The 19382-nt window shown below is 39.2% G+C and overlaps 1 protein-coding gene across 1 annotated transcript in view; it reads left to right on the plus strand.

Annotated features, from left to right (window-relative positions):
- The window catches only part of dst (dystonin), a 108786-nt gene that overhangs the window by 25619 nt on the left and 63785 nt on the right, over nt 1-19382 (plus strand). The window contains exons 7-32 of the mRNA XM_062430776.1: nt 1711-1788; nt 3476-3568; nt 10735-10901; nt 11102-11214; nt 11402-11508; nt 11595-11714; nt 12109-12204; nt 12315-12442; nt 13840-13933; nt 14041-14195; nt 14285-14750; nt 14835-14963; nt 15131-15208; nt 15314-15475; nt 15768-15872; nt 16099-16194; nt 16277-16402; nt 16495-16647; nt 16760-16914; nt 17008-17134; nt 17274-17457; nt 18103-18260; nt 18356-18534; nt 18640-18778; nt 18866-19059; nt 19169-19331. Of these exons, the coding sequence (XP_062286760.1) occupies nt 1711-1788; nt 3476-3568; nt 10735-10901; nt 11102-11214; nt 11402-11508; nt 11595-11714; nt 12109-12204; nt 12315-12442; nt 13840-13933; nt 14041-14195; nt 14285-14750; nt 14835-14963; nt 15131-15208; nt 15314-15475; nt 15768-15872; nt 16099-16194; nt 16277-16402; nt 16495-16647; nt 16760-16914; nt 17008-17134; nt 17274-17457; nt 18103-18260; nt 18356-18534; nt 18640-18778; nt 18866-19059; nt 19169-19331 (3765 nt within the window). The remainder of the gene's footprint in view (nt 1-1710; nt 1789-3475; nt 3569-10734; nt 10902-11101; nt 11215-11401; nt 11509-11594; nt 11715-12108; nt 12205-12314; nt 12443-13839; nt 13934-14040; nt 14196-14284; nt 14751-14834; nt 14964-15130; nt 15209-15313; nt 15476-15767; nt 15873-16098; nt 16195-16276; nt 16403-16494; nt 16648-16759; nt 16915-17007; nt 17135-17273; nt 17458-18102; nt 18261-18355; nt 18535-18639; nt 18779-18865; nt 19060-19168; nt 19332-19382) is intronic.

Genomic DNA, 19382 nt, shown 5'->3' on the forward strand with positions numbered 1-19382 from the left:
AGCACCAAGATTAATAATTTTGTGATCAGAAAATAATGTGAGAATCTTTGTTTTCAACCAGAGCATACTGATGATGAAAATGTGCACACGATCCAAAGACCCAGCTTCATGCTCCAATTTTCCTTTTTGAAAAAACAGCAGTGGTGGAAGAAGTAATCAGATCCTTTGCTTAAGTTAAAGTACTGATATCACAATTTAAAACAACTCCATTACAAGTAAAGGTCCTGTATGGAAAATTGTACTAAAGTAAAGTAGGAGTAGTAAATTATGCTATTATAAGAGAACTGTCACAACTTAAAGTGTTAGTAAGTAAAAGTAATGATATATTATTATATATGACATCATTATAATATGAATCCTGAAGCATCAGTGTGTAAGCTGCATGTTACTGTTGTAACTGCTGGAGGTGGAGCCAGTTTCAATTACTTTATATACGGTTGGCTAGTTTAGTCCAGTGGTTTCCAACCTAGGGTTCAGGCCACTCCACAGAGTCACCAGATGAACCTGAGGGGTCATGAGAAAATCAAAGTTCTTTAGAGGGAAAAAATACTATTTTGAGTTATTAAAATCTCATAGACATCTGTAATGTGACTCTGACTACACGCTGCTTTTTTTAAAGATGTCAAAAGCCAAAAAGGTTGGAAACCACTGGTTTAACTTTTAAAAGCTTGTTTTATTATCCTTGGTTTAAAATTTTCATCTGAAAAGTAACTAAATCTGTCAAATAAATGTAATGGAGTAGAAAGTACAATATTTCTCTCTGAAATCTAGTTGAGTGGAAGTAAGTATCTAGTTGAAAAAAATGGAAATACTCATGAAGTAGAAGTACCTTAAAATTGTACTCAAGTACAGTACTTGAGTAAACTGATTTCCACCACTGACATACAGTATATGTAAGACAAAGAAAAAAAGACCTAATAAAACATTTGGCTCATTGATCCTGCAAAGGCATTAAAAAAATGAAATTAATTATGAAGGAAATTGCCGTAAAGCTTGGGTCTTTATATCCATTTCACTAGCTTTGTGCATCATTGAGCCATACAATCAAAACGCTCCAAATCTGCGTGAGGATCAGGAAATGTTTCATTGCTGAATAAGATTCACTGAATGAAAGTTGTTGCTTTGCTACTGAGATAATCAGGATCTTTTTATTGTCAGCTGAGAGATGGCCGAATGCAGCACATCTTATGCTGCTGCTGCTGCATCCTGGCTTCATCACATTTTCCATTTCATTACCTCATGCTGTGGCCCCCTGAATGTCTATGCACATTTGTCACAAGGGATTGGAGACTTGCTTGCACAAAACAACATTCTGCTATTATTTTTAAGATTTACATTTAGAACTCACATCACAGTGAACTGAACATATTTAGGTGCACCTTTGGCTGTAAGAGTGGGCTAACTCAGGATTACTTGGCTACTTATTTTCACATTAAGAGCACTTTTAGAGGTGGAAAAGGTGGAAAATGTTCTGGATATGTGTATATGAACAGTATGCACAGATTTTGAGAGGACTTGAAATGGCTGCTCTTGTCGTGGGTAGTGTTTTTTAATGTTATTTTGTGCCTTTGCCTCACCACATCTGCGGGTAAGAAACTGGAAGCATGTCCTGTGTCCTACATGCTACTAAACATTTCATTAGTTTTCCCACTGATATTGAGGAGAACCTGATTAACATACATAGCTCCTCTTCCCTCTTTATTTCCACAGCCTCGGGAGAGAGGAAGGATGCGCTTCCACAGACTCCAGAATGTACAAATAGCACTGGATTATTTAAAGAGGCGGCAGGTAAGAGTCAATCCAAACTACAATTTCAAACTAATTATGTCACACTTTCGATTCAGCACAGGAAAAACCAACACATTGATAAAACCTTTTAGGTCCAGTTTCTCAGACAGAAATTAAGGCTAGTTCTAGACTTAAGACAAGATTCTGTGAAAATATCCATTCACTCTAGTCTAGTCTTGGACTCCCTAATATGACGTAATTTGATGCATTGTTGGAAAAAAGCTCATTTTTAGAGCATTGCTCAAAATGCTAACTTTTCTGTCTTAATTTCTGCTTTTAAGTAATACGTTAATTATTTACAGGATGATTTTCATAATACGTAAACTGTAAATCTAGTAATTTAATTTCTATCTGGCCCTTAGGATGGTATGACTTGTGATGTTTTGTCTGTTGTCATTGTGGCTGTCAAGGCATTTATGGCGCAGTTGCTGAGTCCAAGATAAATTTCCCTAAGCGGGACAAAAAAGTATATTGTATTGTATTGTATTGTAAAGTTTAAACTACTAGATATTGGTCTGGAGTCAAATGCATCAGTGATGCGAAAATACAAAAAGACACTTTTCTGTTTTCTCATACAGTAGCCTTCATAGCATTACATTAACTAGCTGAAAACCCACATAAATAATTAGGAAAGTGCACACTTTGAAGCATACGGTCTGCAAAATATATAAAAGGTAACAGTTGAATTAATATGTATGTTTCCATTTATGTATGCAGTTGCATTTTGTTTTGGCAGTTGCATTATATTCAAAGAGATGCATTTGTTAACACTTAGCCAGATAAACACAAGCAAATCAATATAATTGTAGTGGGAGCTATTTGAATTAATTTACACATAGATATATGTGGATTTAGGCACAGTGTTGTGCATTATGTGGGACGGCCGCTCTCAATGATAACGACTTGGTTTTGTCTGTCTTTCTGAATGAAAATTACAATTCAGTTGTCCCAAATTGTAATGGCAGCATTTAAGGAGCACTGACTACAAATCCCATCAGTGGGGTTTCAGTGAGCTTTGATTGCCCTCCCTTCCCCCACCAGAGTGAGGATATGATGAAGAACACAGGCTGGCTGAGCTCAAGCCAGATGTGACGTAAGACTTGAGACAAAGAGCTCATAGATGCTCACAAATGAGCTGTTCTATTGTTTTATCAACATGACACACTCATCCATGCACCGGCTGTATTTATTAAATGTAAAATGACACGCACAGTTTAAACTTTCTTAAATCTCTACATGTGGCTGATTGATCTCAATTATTAAAGATGATCAAGGGGGCAATGAAGGAAGAAATGGTTCTGGATTACAGCTGTATGAACCAAGACTGTGTCTAGACTCTGTTCTCTGCTTCATGTGTCAAGGAAATCATTACATTTTCTCACTCTGACGCATGGTTTTTAAAGCAGTCCTAGCAGGTTTATAGCATTTAATTAATTTTGTGTCACCTCAGTCCACCCACACTATGATTATGGGAACAGTCTTCCCTCAGATAATGCATTGACTATTGTGCCACCTTGTGGCACCTGACAAGTGGAACAACATGGGCTCATATTTTTAAATTCCACATCAAACCACATCAATATAACAGTAAATATCATGATTAAGAATCTCAAAAACAGGTTTTGAATGCCCCAAGATATTTTGAATATGCAGTACTGTATATTGATCAGGTGTTTCTTGTCATCAGGTCAAACTTGTAAATATCAGGAATGACGACATCACAGATGGCAACCCAAAACTGACCCTGGGATTGATCTGGACCATAATACTGCACTTTCAGGTCAGTGTTATCATCTCATGGTTTGTTAGTTCATTCATCGAATAGCCAAGTAATTAAGACTTATTACCCAGGTAATTGTTTGTGCTTTACTTTCATTCCCTCGTATTACCCGTAACAGATAATGCCTTAATTGTAAATTTGTATAAACCATTACATCTACATGCTGTTGATCTGTTGTATACTTTGCACATTTTTAAAACAAAGTATTTTCAGCAAAGTTACTGTTATCTTTATATAATCTAAAGATATATCAGTGCAACAGAAAAACTGGCATGTTTCCTGTTTTGGGATTAAGTTACGTAATAGTGTGCCAAATGCGCTCCAGATTGATGCTTTAAGATGTGTTCATACCCACAAAGTGGATGTTTGTGACCACAAGGTGTCAAAGCGGTGATGCATATATCATGTTCAGTGTCTTACTAATTGCATATTGCAATGTAATATTGTAATTCTTGTTCATGTGGCTTACTTTAGTTCATGTTCAGTTCAGCTCTAGTTGTAACTCGATCAGCTGCTAGTATCTCAAGTCTGTGTCTGAATAGAGAGATAGTGGCCTGAAAAGCATTATGTGATGTGCAATCTGTTATTTTCTAGAATATGCTTGGTCTAGTTTTTTTCACAGGACAAAAGATCTGTTTCATTTCATTACCTGGTGAAAATGTATGCCTGGGCACAAAGCATTAGTGTGTGATTACACTTAGATTAAGCTTTTTGATTTGGACAGCTGTTTGAGTTTTGAAACCTTTGTGTGCTCTAGGTTAAGTTTATATAACTCCCTAAATGTTCTCAAAAATGTTCCCTCAGGGAATACTGTTATCATTTTAGTGACACAAATCATAATTTTATTACTTCTCTCTCTCCCACTCACTGACTGTCTTGCATTGAATTATTAATACATTTGGCACATGCCTCAGGATTCAGTCGGTTTGGGCGGCAATATTGCAAAAGCAAGACATACAACTTTAACTGAGATGGTAGTGATTTAGTGTAAGATTTTAGAGAAAGCATGTATCTGTCTATCAGTGCTATCAGTTCAATTAGGGGGGAAAAAGGAGCTCATGTTATTTTGCGTGGACTCAAACATGCTGACAGGTAGCCTTGTTGATGATGCCAACACCTGCTGCTGTCAGTCTCACGCAAGCCCTTGAGCAGACAATCCAGCAGCAATGGGCCTGTTTCTTCTTGATTTAGAAGGATAGCAGGGCACTTCAAGAGAAAAACAGAGCTTCAGTCATAGCATACACTTTTGACTTTATTATGAAAGCGCCACTGACAGCAGACTGACATGTGTGAACCTGACTCTGTTTTTGTATTAAATACTTTTATATGGCTGGCTTTGCCTTCAGTATCCAGGTTCAGGTCCAGTCTTAAGGACAAGGGTTGTTTTGGTGACATGTTGTACGTGCTTTTCTTATTGCTGTAGGCAATTTTTTTAATCAACATGTATAAACTGAATAGTGATTGGGTGTGTGTCCTCTCATGTTTGATTTGTGTGATTGTGTGATCAACTCAGTACAGATAAAAAGATGATTTCATTAAACAAAGCTGCCACTGTGGTGTTCTTTTCTGTTGGACATTGTGTTTCAATACTGAAGTTTTGTTTAGGTGTTTCAGACTGTCTCCATTGTCTGATAAGTCTGTGCAGATAAGAAGATGATTTCATCACACAAAGTTAGCACCGTTTTATTTTTCACAATTAGGACCACGCAGTATTTTCACCTGGTCCAAACGAAAGCGTAATATTTATTGTTGTAGCTGATGAAATCATGACAATGCATTATTGTCAGGTTTTGCGAGCTGGTTTGTTTTGCCCTGATTGACTTTCACTGTATATGTGTGTGTTGTCCAAAATGCTATCTCTCTGAACAGGAAGATTCATATTTCCTTCATTTCATTCATTCATTATTATTCAAACAGTGTCTCAAAATATACTACACAGTAATGACTGAGCCTATAATCGTATTAAATGTTCTAAAAAAAATAATTTAGCTGCAGAATAAATACTTTTATAATGATAAGCATAAAGTAGTACTGCAGTAATAGATAGTTTGATTTAGTAGCAGGAAAAGTCAGTACGTGTGTGGTTTACACTTTGCTGGCTGTCAGGTGACTGTGACCTTCAGGGAAACTTCACTGCCGTTCAGATACTATAAGCACACAGTCGCACACAGTTATTTTTAGTTGAGCAGTGTGGTGGCTTTATATTTACTCTTATAATGCTTTTTATTTCTGTTTTTTCTCCATAATAGTCATATTAATAATGAATAAATTCTTGTACAGTGTTTTTTATTTTTTATTCCAGTATTACCTTATAATTGTTGCCATGGTTTGATATCGTGAATCACTTCCTGGTCAGAGCATATGCCCCCTTGTGAACTGCCGTGGTGGTGATCTGCTCAGATAATAGTGTTTGTTTAAACCATTGGACTGAAGCCCCACCTCTGGCTCTGCCATTGTACGTAGCTTGATTAATAGACAAAGTGAAAGCACTTTGTTGTCCAGCTCGGCTTTGCTTCTGCTGCTCTCGTTGACCTACGCTGGTCTGTTTTTCAAAGCCTTTCTGACTGGCTGGGACTCTGTCTGGCTCATGCAGCCTGTCCGAGCAGACAAACTTGCTGAGCCAAAATTTCTCACAACATAATAGGTGACCATCAGCTGGTATCCTCTTGCAGTTTAAGCCTTATCTACCCTTCACTGTTATATATTGCCTCATTACACAAATATTAGGAAACCCAAGAGGCTGATGTGATGTGTATGTATTTACTGTGCAGACGAAGTAGACTTACCAGTCCAAAACAGGTCTGTGCACCAGTGTTTTTCCATTCATGCTCAGCTGAGAGCTACAAGCACGTTGGCCACGTCTGTGTGTGCATTTATGGCGTTTGCGCTGGATTAGCAAAGCAAGAGAAATGTTTCAAAGGTCGGAAAGGATTCCAGTGTCAGAGAGAACGAGCGAGCAGGACAGACATGCAGAGAGAGAGAGTGTATGAGAGAGAGAGAGAGAGAGAAAGAGAGAGAGAGAGAGAGTGAGAGAGGGAGAGGGGCTGACCGGTTCTCAGATGAGTCTCTGAGAGTCAATGAAAGGAAAAGTTAACTCTGCTCAGACAGGGGCGAAGTTTATGTTTGGCTGCCAGGCTGTCTGTCACTGCTTATTGTCTGCCAGTTGCACAGCGTATAAATGGCTTTCCGTCAGTGGGAATATGCCTCTTCAGATCAAGCGGAGCTCACTGGATACCTTGCTTGAAAAGAATCTCACTGTTTGGAGTTAAACACTGTCGATGGGGAAAATACTGCATAACTGACAGCCATGGGAAACATCTGTGGCTGTGTCCGGGGCCCAAAAGAGGAATATTATGTTGACCCCACGAAAGCCCCAATGAGCCCTGAATCCAAGGAGGTCAAAGGACGTCGCTATTTTCAGAGAAAGAAGAGAAAATCAGAGGAATTTCATCCTGCTGAATCTCTCAGGAGTGAGGTCAATGCTAGTGTGGGCATCTGTGGTAGTGCAAAGCTCCAGGACGACCCAGATGAGGACACAGAGGAGAACCATGCAGGGCTGGATAAACCATTGGAGGTGGAGAAACATCTTTCCAGGCAAGGCAGCATCAGCACAGGTGTCTATGTTGGGGAAGTGCCTGTTTTTCTTTTCAGTAATCCCTCTAATCAATCGCTTGGGAAGAAATTAGCTTGCAAGTTCGGAAGGTTTCCCACAGACCAGGTAGAAGGTGATACAAGCAGGTCCGATATAGATGCGAAGCTTCGTTGCATTAACTCAACTTCTGGAGGTGTCTCGGCTAAGGACGGTCTACTTGTGAAGAAGCTGCTTCAGCGCCAGTTAAGGAGGGCCGTTAGCTTTGGAGCAGTGGAGCACATGTTACGGACTCTGAGGGGTAATGACAGACCTGGGAGTGAGGAAACGTTTGCCAAGATTATATGGGACTCTCAAGCACACAGGAGGAGGAGACGGAGGGCCTACACCTGCTCTGGTTACGTAGAACGTCTTCCATCTCCTGCCAAATGTATTCCTACCCAACACGAGGTAATTAAGCGTTATTTATAGGCAGCGTGGTGTCATGTAAGGTGGATTAATAGAGGGGTTCTTTGATTGGGCTATAATGTAACTTGAACATTGCCACAGTGTGTTTAACTGGTGGACTTGCCTGAGCCATACAGTAAAATGTATACTTAAACAAAGAAGTTCCTTAGAGCAGCATTGCTTCGTTGTGTAATGTCATCACATCAATGTTGTCATTTCAGTTTGGTGTATGGTTTGTGCTGTAGTGCACTGTGTCATCATTCTGTTATCTTTCTGTCATTGTTTGCAGACACCCATGTAGACACAAAAGCTCTTCATGACCAAAATATTATAATTACACTTATTGTACAGTGCATTAAATTAGCACTTTCTTTTCAACTAGTGTTTACATGAATTTTGCTCCCCTGTCTTTAGAGACAGGCGCAGTATGCTGACACTGAAACACAATAGGGTTCAAAAGTCTGAGACCATTCTCCCATTCACTTGAATGGAATGTGATCTCAGACTTTTGAACCCTATTGTATTTGCCCATCACTGGTATCAGTTCTGGGTGAACATATAATCTAAATCTGTATTCACAACAGAACAAATCAGCATTTGGCTCTCCACAGGTGACCATAATTGATGACTTAGATGTTTAACAGAAAAACAAAAACAACTTTGGAGCTTTAGCAGCAGCTTGTGTTTTTAGTTGTGTTGATGGGGGTTTTAGTTTTGCTGAGAGCATTTAGAAAGAGGCCTGTACCTTTATTGTATGCATATTCCCAGTCAATAATCTCATCAGGTAACTGGTGATGGTGATCAACTGGTAATGTTTGATATTATGTCACCTAAAACTGTCATGTAAAATAGAAACTCTTTTGAAAATGTGTGAAACTGACACATATCTGGCATGTGGTATACTGTGCTTCCATAATTATGGTAGTTTGATGTTGCAGGAATACAAAGTCAGTTTTAATGAATGAACTCTTGTTAACATATCATAAACGTGTAAGTTGGTTTGGTTTCAGTACATTGAAACTCAACCTATGTAGTGGCAAGTTTGTTATACCTGTGAGGTCATCATGCTCTTCAGTATTGTGTGTTGTGAAACTATTGAGTAATATATTACACAACTCTAGCTGCCTGACCCATTGACATTTTCCACGTTTCAAGTGCTTTTAATTAACCAGATAAGAAAACCTTTGCCCCATTTTCACATACTTTGTACTTGGTTGTTGTCAACAAACAAAATGTTGTTAAATTGTTCAGTTGTTGTGGAGATGAAGGTTTTGATGTAAGGCAGTAGTTTTTAACCCTTATATATTGTTTATAATATGACCCTTCATAGTAGGGAGTGGGTTCTTTTTGACCTGGGTCAAGTATGCTGTTATAATTACCATAGAAAGCAATATTTTTTCATTTAAAAGTAAGGTTTGTCTAATACACCGGTGTGTCCCATTCACCAGTAAAATACAGAGAGAGGTTGGATCTGCATATGATTATAGGTATGTAAAAGGCCGTCCACACTAAGAACCATAACTATAACAATAACTATAACTTTAAACATAACGATGTGAGCGTCCACATTTATGAACTATAAAGTCCTATAAACAGCGGTGTCAAGCAGGCGCTGCACACTCCAGCTGTTTCAGCAGCTAATGAAAATAGATAGACTATTGACGACCCATTAATGTTGTATGTTGTACAGAAAAATAATTGTGTGTTGATCAGAAGTATTTTGGGACACTAGTTGCTGTGATGTTTCAGTATTTACAGACCAAACTGATGTTGAAGCGCGATGTGCAAAGCGCGACTCGGGTGCAGTTGTCTATTTGCAGTGACAGCTCTGATGAGTTTTTGGGACTCGTAAGCACAAAGGGTACACACTGTATCAAATATGTAAAGTTACTGTGTTCTTTTAAAATGTTTAATTGAAACTCATAGCCTAATCCGAACCCGGTCTGAGTTAATAAACCGGTCCAGTTTAGTTAAGCAAGTCATTACCGGACCATTAACCCGACACATTGTTTCAGGTATAATATTTGTGTTTTGATTGTGTTTCAAATAAAAGTAAATTGAGAATGTTTTGGAGTATAAACACATGTGTTTATAAATGAATAACTACTGGTGCATTCAAATGAACCAGTCTTTAATAGAAAAGTGTTTTTCCCAGCATGACACCCCCCTGTCTTATACACCGGTGCGACTTATACGCCAGTTTTAATTAATTAATTAATTAATTAATTAATTAATATTTAATTATTTCTATGAATTTTATTTAGAGTAAAGGATGCTACAACATTTTTGAAGGTTTCATGATACAGGGGTCTTTCCTCCATTTTCTCTATATTGTCTTCATCTTCTTATACTTTCTCTTCAACTCGATGCCTCTTTTTCATTTTGGAATTACAGATTCTCCAAATCACTCCTTTCACTCAACCAAATCAGTAAAATAGGGGTCGTGTTTTTTAATATATTTTTTTATAGTTCTATGAAATATTCATAATTAATAAAATGATATAGGGAAGACCATAGGGCAACCACTCTGCTGGTTGTCTGGAAATTGATAGGTTTGATTTGTTACTTTGTATAGGTTTGTTGACAGGTGCACATGGCCACTTGGGTGGGGACCTTGACAAGTGTAGCAATAAGCATGCAGTTCTAAAGACAATGTCAATGTCCACCTTGAGCTCTCTCTCCACTGTCCCAATGCCAGAAATGCATACATATGCCAATGTTTAAGTGTTTCAAGATTACCCATAACCACCCTGTACCTTGATTTGACCTCCTCTTTAAAATCCCTTTGAATGCATAAAGGTCAAATTTTACCAAATTTACCAGCTCCACAAGAATGTCAGAGGTCAAAATAGGTAAAATTCTAGAAATGACTAGAACAGTTTGAAAGGATTCAATCTGAATTGTGTTGTTGTTATATGTGATTGCAGTGTTGACGTTGTTGTTACCACTCCTTCATATGTTTTTAAAATTATATTATTAAATAGACACATTGGTATTGGTGAAGCTATACGTTTTTGATCACAGGTTTGTGGTTGGGATTGTCTGTGTTGTTGAACCACGCATCCTCAATTATACATTTAACAATTTAGCGACAATTTGATATATAAATATATTTTTCCTTTTGTTACAGATCTCAGAGATTCACGTGACAGGGGAGTCCGATGACATGACAGCCAAGGAGAGGCTGCTGTTCTGGTCAAAGCAGATAACCGAGGGCTATGTAGGTGTAAGATGTGACAACTTCACAACCTCCTGGAGGGATGGGAGGCTATTTAACGCCATTATTCATAAATACAGGTACCGTAACACACAAAGCAAATCAGCTTTTCAGTTGAGTAGCGCTGGTGGTATGCTGGTGGTATTTTGTGACTATTTGCTTGGATGAAATAATAAATGTGTTGTTACTGGCTTTATATCCCGATTTTTTTCTTTTCAGCAATGCTCTGTTGTTTCTGTTTATTTTATAAGTACCCATTCTCTCTTTCTCTCTATTAAAGGCCAGACCTGGTTGACATGAGTTGCGTGTCGACACAGACCAACCGATCAAATTTAGAGAACGCGTTTGGTGTAGCTGAACAACTAGGGGTGGCCAGGCTGTTAGACCCCGAGGGTGAGAGCCTTACACACTGTCATGTTGGCATGTTTAACTCAAAAAGAAAAAAAAACCCTGGATAGATTTGTGCTATAAATCATGCAGAGTGAAGCTTGGATTTTGGCTTCAGGGAATAATTCCACTGAGTGCAGCTCACTATCATGTGATGCATTTCTGACCCTTTGGCTTTCCCTTCCCTCACTAGATGTAGACGTTCAGTCTCCTGATGAAAAATCAGTCATCACGTACGTTTCAACACTGTATGATGCCTTCCCCAAAGTACCTGAAGGTGTTGATGGAATCAGTGCTAATGTAAGTTAATGGCAGCGGTCCACCAGTAACTCCACCCAATCCCAATAAAATTGCTTTATTGCTGATGATTCCTTTGCCCTGAACAGGATGTTGATATCAAATGGGTGGAGTACCAGAACATGATCAAATACCTCAGCCAGTGGATCAAACACAATGTGATTGTGATGTCAGATAGGTCATTCCCCAACAACCCTGTGGAACTCAAGGTATTGTACTACAACAAATAAACTTCACAAAATTTTAGTCTCTCTTATTAGCTTTTTACCTTGCATACCTCCAGCTGTCATATCACAGAGCGTTGAGAATCTGTATAGTGTCTGAAAGATAAAGGATAATTGCCTGCTTCAAATAACCCGACATGTAGCATCTATCTACTGTAACTGGATCTGAAAATGATATTGATGGAAATGAGAGAGCAGCCGCATCCATTTGCAAGTCGATAGCCTTTAATTTGGAAGGTACTTTCATGCAGTAGTTTTCAAGACAAGTATAGACAAGGCTTAGAGATCATCCTGCAGGTTAATCTTTGTTTTGATGGGTTGCTATGTGTTATGTGGTGAAAGACTATGTTTTATTTGTATCTTCTACTTTCTTTTACAGGCACTTTATACACAATATCTACAGTTTAAAGAGCATGAAATCCCACTGAAAGAAAATGAGAAGACAAAAATCAAAATTCTCTACAAAATGCTTGAGGTACACAGATGCAAAAGACACAGTGCATAAACATGATCATGTAGTAGTATTTCTGATCCTACAAATCAGGGGCATAATATATCTATGTATGTTTGTGGTGTATTTGACAGATGTGGATTGAGTTTGGACGTATTCAGTTACCCCCGGGTCATCACCCTAATGATGTGGAGAAGGAATGGGGTAAATTAATTGTCGCCATGCTCGAAAGAGAGAAGAGTCTGAGGCCTGAGGTTGAAAGGTATGTGGAGGCATTAAGCATATTAATACTGGCCTGGGTTATCATAATGTCAAGTCTTACCAACATTTGAAGTATGTGTCACTGTTTAAGAGATAGCTAGTGTTTGATATGCCAGAATTCATGGCTGTTTGAGTTGCTGCTTTTCAGTTTTTCATAAGACAAATAGATAAAGGAGCAAAGATGCTGCATGAGTCAGCAGTCAACAGTTTCTTGGGTTGGTACAGGTAGAATGCTCCAGCATCATATTGCAAGCCCAGTAATGTCTTTACTGAAATCTAACACTAATGGTCAATGTGTTAATTGTTACAGTTTTATTTTCCTTATTAAAGTAGAAATCCCCTTACTGAACCGTTGCACTCTGTTATAGGACTTATGTCAACATATTAAGGAGATGTTGGATTTCTTGATCAGATTGTCTGTGGCCAAAGTGCACCGTTTATATATATATATATGACGAGGTTGAATTTTGTTTCGCTTTAACAGGTGATTCAGTGATTTTCAAAATCAAAACAAAACAAATGAATCTTTACATAGCTGCAGAACATAAAATATTTATGTTCTCCAGTAAGTTACAAAAGCTAAGAACATCAAAAAATAAGATTTATGTTCAGTGTGTCAGTTGAGAGATGTTCTGATAATACTGTGCAGTAACTGACAAGTTTAGTCAAGTTTTAGAGCTTCACCTGGCATTCTGTTTCCATCAGTGTTCGTTTACAGAATTGATTTTAATTCTATGGAAACTCTGAGCACACAAGGTCCTCTTTTTGAAGAGTCTGTTTAGACACACAGTTTAGACACATACTTAAAGCATTGCAGTTGGGTGTGGTAAAAAAAACTGGCAGAAACAGCAGTTGAAACATATTGGCAATGCTTCATACAGTCTCAGCTCTTGTAAAGGTGCACTGTCTCAACCTGCTATTTAATTTTTATCCCCTAAGGGCAGCATATTATTTTAGGGTGGGATTCATGTTACATGCTCGTCAACTGGCTGCGGCACTATAAATGCGAGCGAGTTGAAAGCCGTCCCATCAGTCGGGTCTGCGAATGCTTGCCGTCGAACTGTCAAGGTTAAGTTTTAGCTGGGACTCTTGTAGAGGACGACTAAGATGAGAAATGTAACTGTGAGCTGAGTATGGAAGTAATGGTCTACCATACAAAGTACGATGGCGTATTTTAGTGGGATCTCATCTGTTAGCAACAGTAGTTTCACCAGCTTTGGTTCCGATGACACCCTCGTCACTGAACCGGAACCTTTACAAATTAACAGCGCAGTCTTTCTCAATAACAGCATTGCTTATGGATCCAGGTGAGATTACAGTGCACATGCTGGGATTTTGTGAAGCCTTTTTTTTATTTTTTATTGAAGTGGTAACAATATAATCATTTTTTGTTTGTAGGCTTGAGATGTTGCAGCAGATTGCCAACAGGGTCCAGCGGGACTGTGTCAACGGGGAGGACAAGCTGGCGTTGGCAAGAACATCCCTGCAGTCTGTAAGTTTTGTTCAAGCTCTGTTTGACTTAATGTCACTTGTCTTTAAACAACATCGATCATGGATTCTCTGTCTTGGGTCTTAAATCTCTTTTTTCTCTCCGCTAAGGATGCAAAACGCCTTGAGTCTGGTATTCAGTTCCTAAATGAAGCTGAGATTGCTGGCTACCTTTTGGAGTGTGAGAATATCCTCAGACAACAAGTGGTGGACATCCAAATTCTTCTGGATGGAAAATTCCCCTTTGCAGATCAACTCGTCCAAAGGTACAAGTCAGATCATCTTGCAAATAATGAAACACCAAATGTTTTCATATATTAAATCATCTCATGGTGTTGTTCCTTTTTGAATACAGGGTGTCAAAACTGCGGGATGACCTTCTAGCCCTGAGAGCCGAGTGTTCTTCTGTGTACAACCAAGGTCGCACACTGACAACAGAACAAACCAAAATGATGATCTCAGGCATCACACAAAGCCTGAACTCTGGCTTCTCCCAGAACATTAACACTGGCCTGACACCAGCCCTTACACCTGCACTCACCCCTGGAGGGTTAGGTACCCCTGGGTCCACATTCACCTCTAGCCTTACACCGTGCCTGACCCCATCCTTGACCCCTGCTTTGACCCCTGGTCTACAGCCTGCTTCAGTACAGACTTACGTGGGGAGCGGCGGCATAGACCCAGGGAGCCTCAAGAATTTGAAACACATGCAGATCCGCAAACCCTTGCTGAAATCCTCACTGGCAGACTCCAACATGACAGAAGAAGAGGTCAACATGAAATTTGTTCAGGACCTTTTGAACTGGGTGGAAGACATGCAGGTGAGCAGTCACAGCATATCATGCAACTATAATGATGCATAAGATACTGAATATCTGATTTTTTATTTTTCTCTGTTTCTAAAGTTGCAACTGGATCGTTCTGAGTGGGGATCGGATTTGCCAAGTGTGGAAATGCATTTAGAGAACCACAAAACAGTACATAGAGCCATTGAAGAATTTCAAATGAGTCTTAAAGATGCCAAACTCAGTGAGGTAAGTGTTTTAGAGTTTCACTGTGTTGCTTATAATCTTAATCTGGAAACATCAACAATTCTAGATAGTCAGTCATCTAAATGTAAAAAATATTGCAGTTACAGGTGCCTCTTTTAACTTCACTCTATATTAAATAGCTTTTTTGTGTTATGTGCTGATTTTCACAGATTCAGATGAACATACCACTGAAAATAAGTTTCTCAGAAAAACTGAACAAACTTGAAAATCAGTATGAAAGGTTATTGGTAAGTGATTTGTTGAGCACAAAAATCTAAAAATTGTGTGGCTATGAAGTCTAAAATGATTTATCTGCTCAGTGATCTGAGTTGTTCAATGTTTGTTCCTTTCAGAGTTGTTCAAGAGAGCGACAAAGCCATCTGGAAAGCCTGCACGACTTTGTGTCACTGGCAACTCAGGAGCTTATCTGGTTGAATGAGAAGGAGGAAGAAGAGGTTGCCTTTGACTGGAGTGATCGCAACAGCAACGTGTCCAAGAAAAAAGAGTACCATGCTGTATGTTGTTTTGTTTAAACAGCCTTTTGAATCAGCTGTCATTTCTGTTACATCACTGATGGTGTAAATACAGAAAGAATAACAGCAGCCTGTTCTGGCAGTTTGTTTGGTTTGGCTTTCTTATAAACTCATTAATTTGAAAAAACAATATCTGTGAAGGGATGTGTGTATTGTGGCACAAATGAATACTCAGCATTGTGAGACAGGATGTGAGATTGTGTGAGAGGATGGAGTGACTGGTCTTTTTCCTTGGCTGAAAGCCAGGAATACTCAGCTTAATGTCTTTAAACAGGATCTTATGAGGGAGCTGGATGAAAAGGAGGAAGTCATCAAGTCTGTGCAGGACAAGGCTGAACGACTCCTTCTTAAGAACCACCCAGCCAGGCTAACTATTGAAGTAAGCCCAGATGAGTCACTGTGTCTTTTTTTTCTGTAGACTCACTTCTGCAGTCAGTTTGGCAATTGATATAATTCCAAAATGTGGGATAGCTTTAGTGTCTCCACCCTGCATTCATCTGCAATTTATTTATTAATAGATTGAGGAGTGCTTCTTTCAGCTAGTACTTTTCCAGCTATTAGACCTGGATATAATGTGTTTCATTCCTGTGTTGTTTCACTTCTAGGCATACAAAGCTGCCATGCAGACACAGTGGAGTTGGATTTTACAGCTCTGCTCCTGTGTAGAACAGCATCTTAAGGAAAATGCTGTTTATTTTGAGGTGACTGTCTTTATATTTTTTAATCAATATATCAGTGTATCTGTTGATCACTGCTAATGCCCTAGTCTTTTCCCCTATGCAGTTTTTCAGCGAAGCCAAAGAGTCCATGGACTATCTTAAGAGCCTGCAAGATGCCATTCAAAGGAAGTACAGCTGTGATCGAACGAGCAGCCTCCACAGACTGGAGGATCTCATCCAGGAGTCCATGGTAAACTGCTGTGAGGATGCAAAGTGTGTGTGCATGTTGAGGTAGAGTAAAAATAAAGAAAATAACATTCTATTGGTGTTGTGTGCCTCTAGGATGAGAAAGAGCAGCTTCTGCAGTACCGCAGCACGGTAGCCGGGTTAGTGGGCAGGACCAAAAACATTGTGCAGCTCAGACCCAGAAACCCTGACAGCCCTGTAAGATCCTCGATCCCCGTAAAAGCCATCTGTGATTACCGACAGATTGAGGTATTCTTCACTATGCCAACTTTCACCACATTTCCAGTTTATACTGAAATTTATAAATGTTTTGAATGGTTTATACAAAATCTCTGCTGTGTTTACATCGCGACTCTTTTAGATAACTATTTATAAAGACGATGAGTGCGTACTGGCCAATAACTCCCACCGGGCCAAGTGGAAAGTCATCAACCCAGCAGGGAATGAGGCCATGGTTCCCTCTGTCTGTTTTACTGTGCCTCCACCCAACAAAGAGGCTGTTGATATGGCTGCAAGGTGAGATGCTAGGATCAGCCTACAAGGAACACATATGCTCTGGTGGCCTGACTTTTCTGGATAAAATAAACATGCCTTTTTCTTTTCCTGCAGAATTGAGCAATTATACCAGAATGTCCTGGCACTGTGGCACCACTCCCACATCAACATGAAGAGCGTGGTGTCTTGGCATTATCTAATGGCTGACATACGAGCCATCCGCAACTGGAATGTGGCCTCAGTATGTTTGACTATTTTAGCTCTCATCGATCAAACTGTGCAACACCAGCTGATAATCATTAATGATTCTCTCAATTCTGATGATCAACCTCGGGGCAAAAAAAATAAACATGTTTCCTTTATTTCTTTAACCACTGCAGATTAAGACCATGCTACCAGGTGAGCATCAGCAAGTCTTGAGCAACCTGCATTCCCACTTTGATGAGTTCCTGGAAGACAGCGAAGAGTCTGAGGTATTCACAGTGGCAGACTGTACCCAGCTAGAGAGAGATGTTGCGGCCTGCAAGGAATATTACCAGGAACTACTCAGATCTGCAGAAAGAGGCAAGGCTCAACTTCCTTTCCTGGTCCTCTCAACAGGGAGCTGTTAGTGTACATTCAGCACCATACCGCGAGGGGAACACATGGCTCCATAAGCCTTTTAAGCTTAACGTTAATGCCTTTTGGAATGATGTTTTCTCTTTTATTCAAACTGATGGCTTTGCTGTTAGTGAAACATAAACATTGATATGATTATGGGTTTTAAACAAGATGTAATGTCAGAATACATAAACACATGTATATACATTAATTTACATACATATAACCAAAATAAATTTTAAAAAAGTAACTTAATCTTATTAAGAGCATTTTTATAACATATACACATAACAGCCAGTTCAGTCAACAAAGTGTCATTGATTTAGCTGCATTGCAACAGGTCCTACTTGTGTAACAATTACATAATGTAATAATAAAGCCATCTAGAGGTGTGTTTAAGTGCTCTCAGTGAGTGTTTCGGATTGTGCAGGTTAATTTTACATACTTTAATTTTTATTGCATAGTTTTTAGTTTTAATTCTCAGATGAAAGTAAACTTTTCATTTTCGTTTCAAAAAATGCAACAAAACTGTCCTTCAGTGTTTGAAACTTACACATATTTTACGCTCTTTGTGATTATTCTTATGATTTATATTTGTCTGGTAAACAGAGGAACATGAGGAGTCTGTGTACAATAATTACATCTCAGAAATACGCAACTTCCGGATGCATCTGGAGGCCCACGAAGAACACCTGATCAGGCAAATCCGCACACCGCTGGAGAGAGACGACCTAGAGCAGAGTCTCCAGCGCATCACAGAGCATGAGGTAAACACCTGAGTGTCTGATACAGTATATTCAAATATATATAAGAACGTATTAGTGTTTTCATTTTAATCATGATTCTCCATGTGTCACTACAGAGGAAGACAGCAGAGCTGAATAAACTGAAAGAAGACCTTGATGTCATGAAGGAGAAGTGTGAGCTGTTCCTCAGACAGGCTACAGGTTCTCCATCTGCGCCGACCCTTTCCTCTGAACTCACCGTCCTCGTTCAGAGCATGAGCCAAGTGTACTCCATGTCTTCCATTTATATGGACAAGTAAGATATTCCCATCATTGTCTATAAGTAATAAGGGTGGCATTTAGATAGGAAGATTTTTGCAACATTTGTACCTGAATTGAAGACGTTTCCCCTTTTTTGCAGACTGAAAACAGTGAGCTTAGTGGTGAAGCACAGCCAGAGAGCAGAGGCATTAGTGAAGGCCTACGAATCTAAACTCTACGAGGAAGACGCTATGAACTCTGACCTCAAGTCCATTGAAACAGTCATTTCTACACTCAAGGTAAGACATAATTTGGATTCCACATTTCACCTGCATTGGCAACAATTTATGTTCATCATGAGTAAGTATCTCTCCCTCTGATCATAGCAATGGCGGACAGAGATTGATGAGAACCAAGAGGTATTCCATGACATGGAGGATGAGCTGCAGAAAGCACGAGTCATCAGTGACCGCATGTTTAAGGCCCACAACGAGCGTGACTTTGACCTAGACTGGCACAAGGAGAAGGCTGATCAACTGAATGAGAGATGGCACAACATTCACTCCCAGGTTGATAACAGGTTAGTGTTGTTTTGGTTATTTTTGCACTCTAAGAATAGAAAAACAACATTTCTGTGCAAACATTGCAAGTGTAAGTAATATTCATTAATGCTATCCATTCAATTTCAGACTTCGGGACCTGGATGGCATCAGCAAATCTCTGAAACACTACAGAGACTCCTACAGTAGTCTTGATGAATGGGTTACGGAAATGGAGGCAGCACAGCTAAAGGCCCAAGAAAACAAACCTGAAGATAGCAAGGCACTCGCTGAACTGTTAAACAAACAGAAGGCAAGAACAGATTTCCTCACAATAAGATACAAAATAGCACAAATGTTGAAA

This window comes from Scomber scombrus, chromosome 12 (genome assembly GCF_963691925.1).
Source record: "Scomber scombrus chromosome 12, fScoSco1.1, whole genome shotgun sequence".
Lineage (NCBI taxonomy): Eukaryota > Metazoa > Chordata > Actinopteri > Scombriformes > Scombridae > Scomber > Scomber scombrus.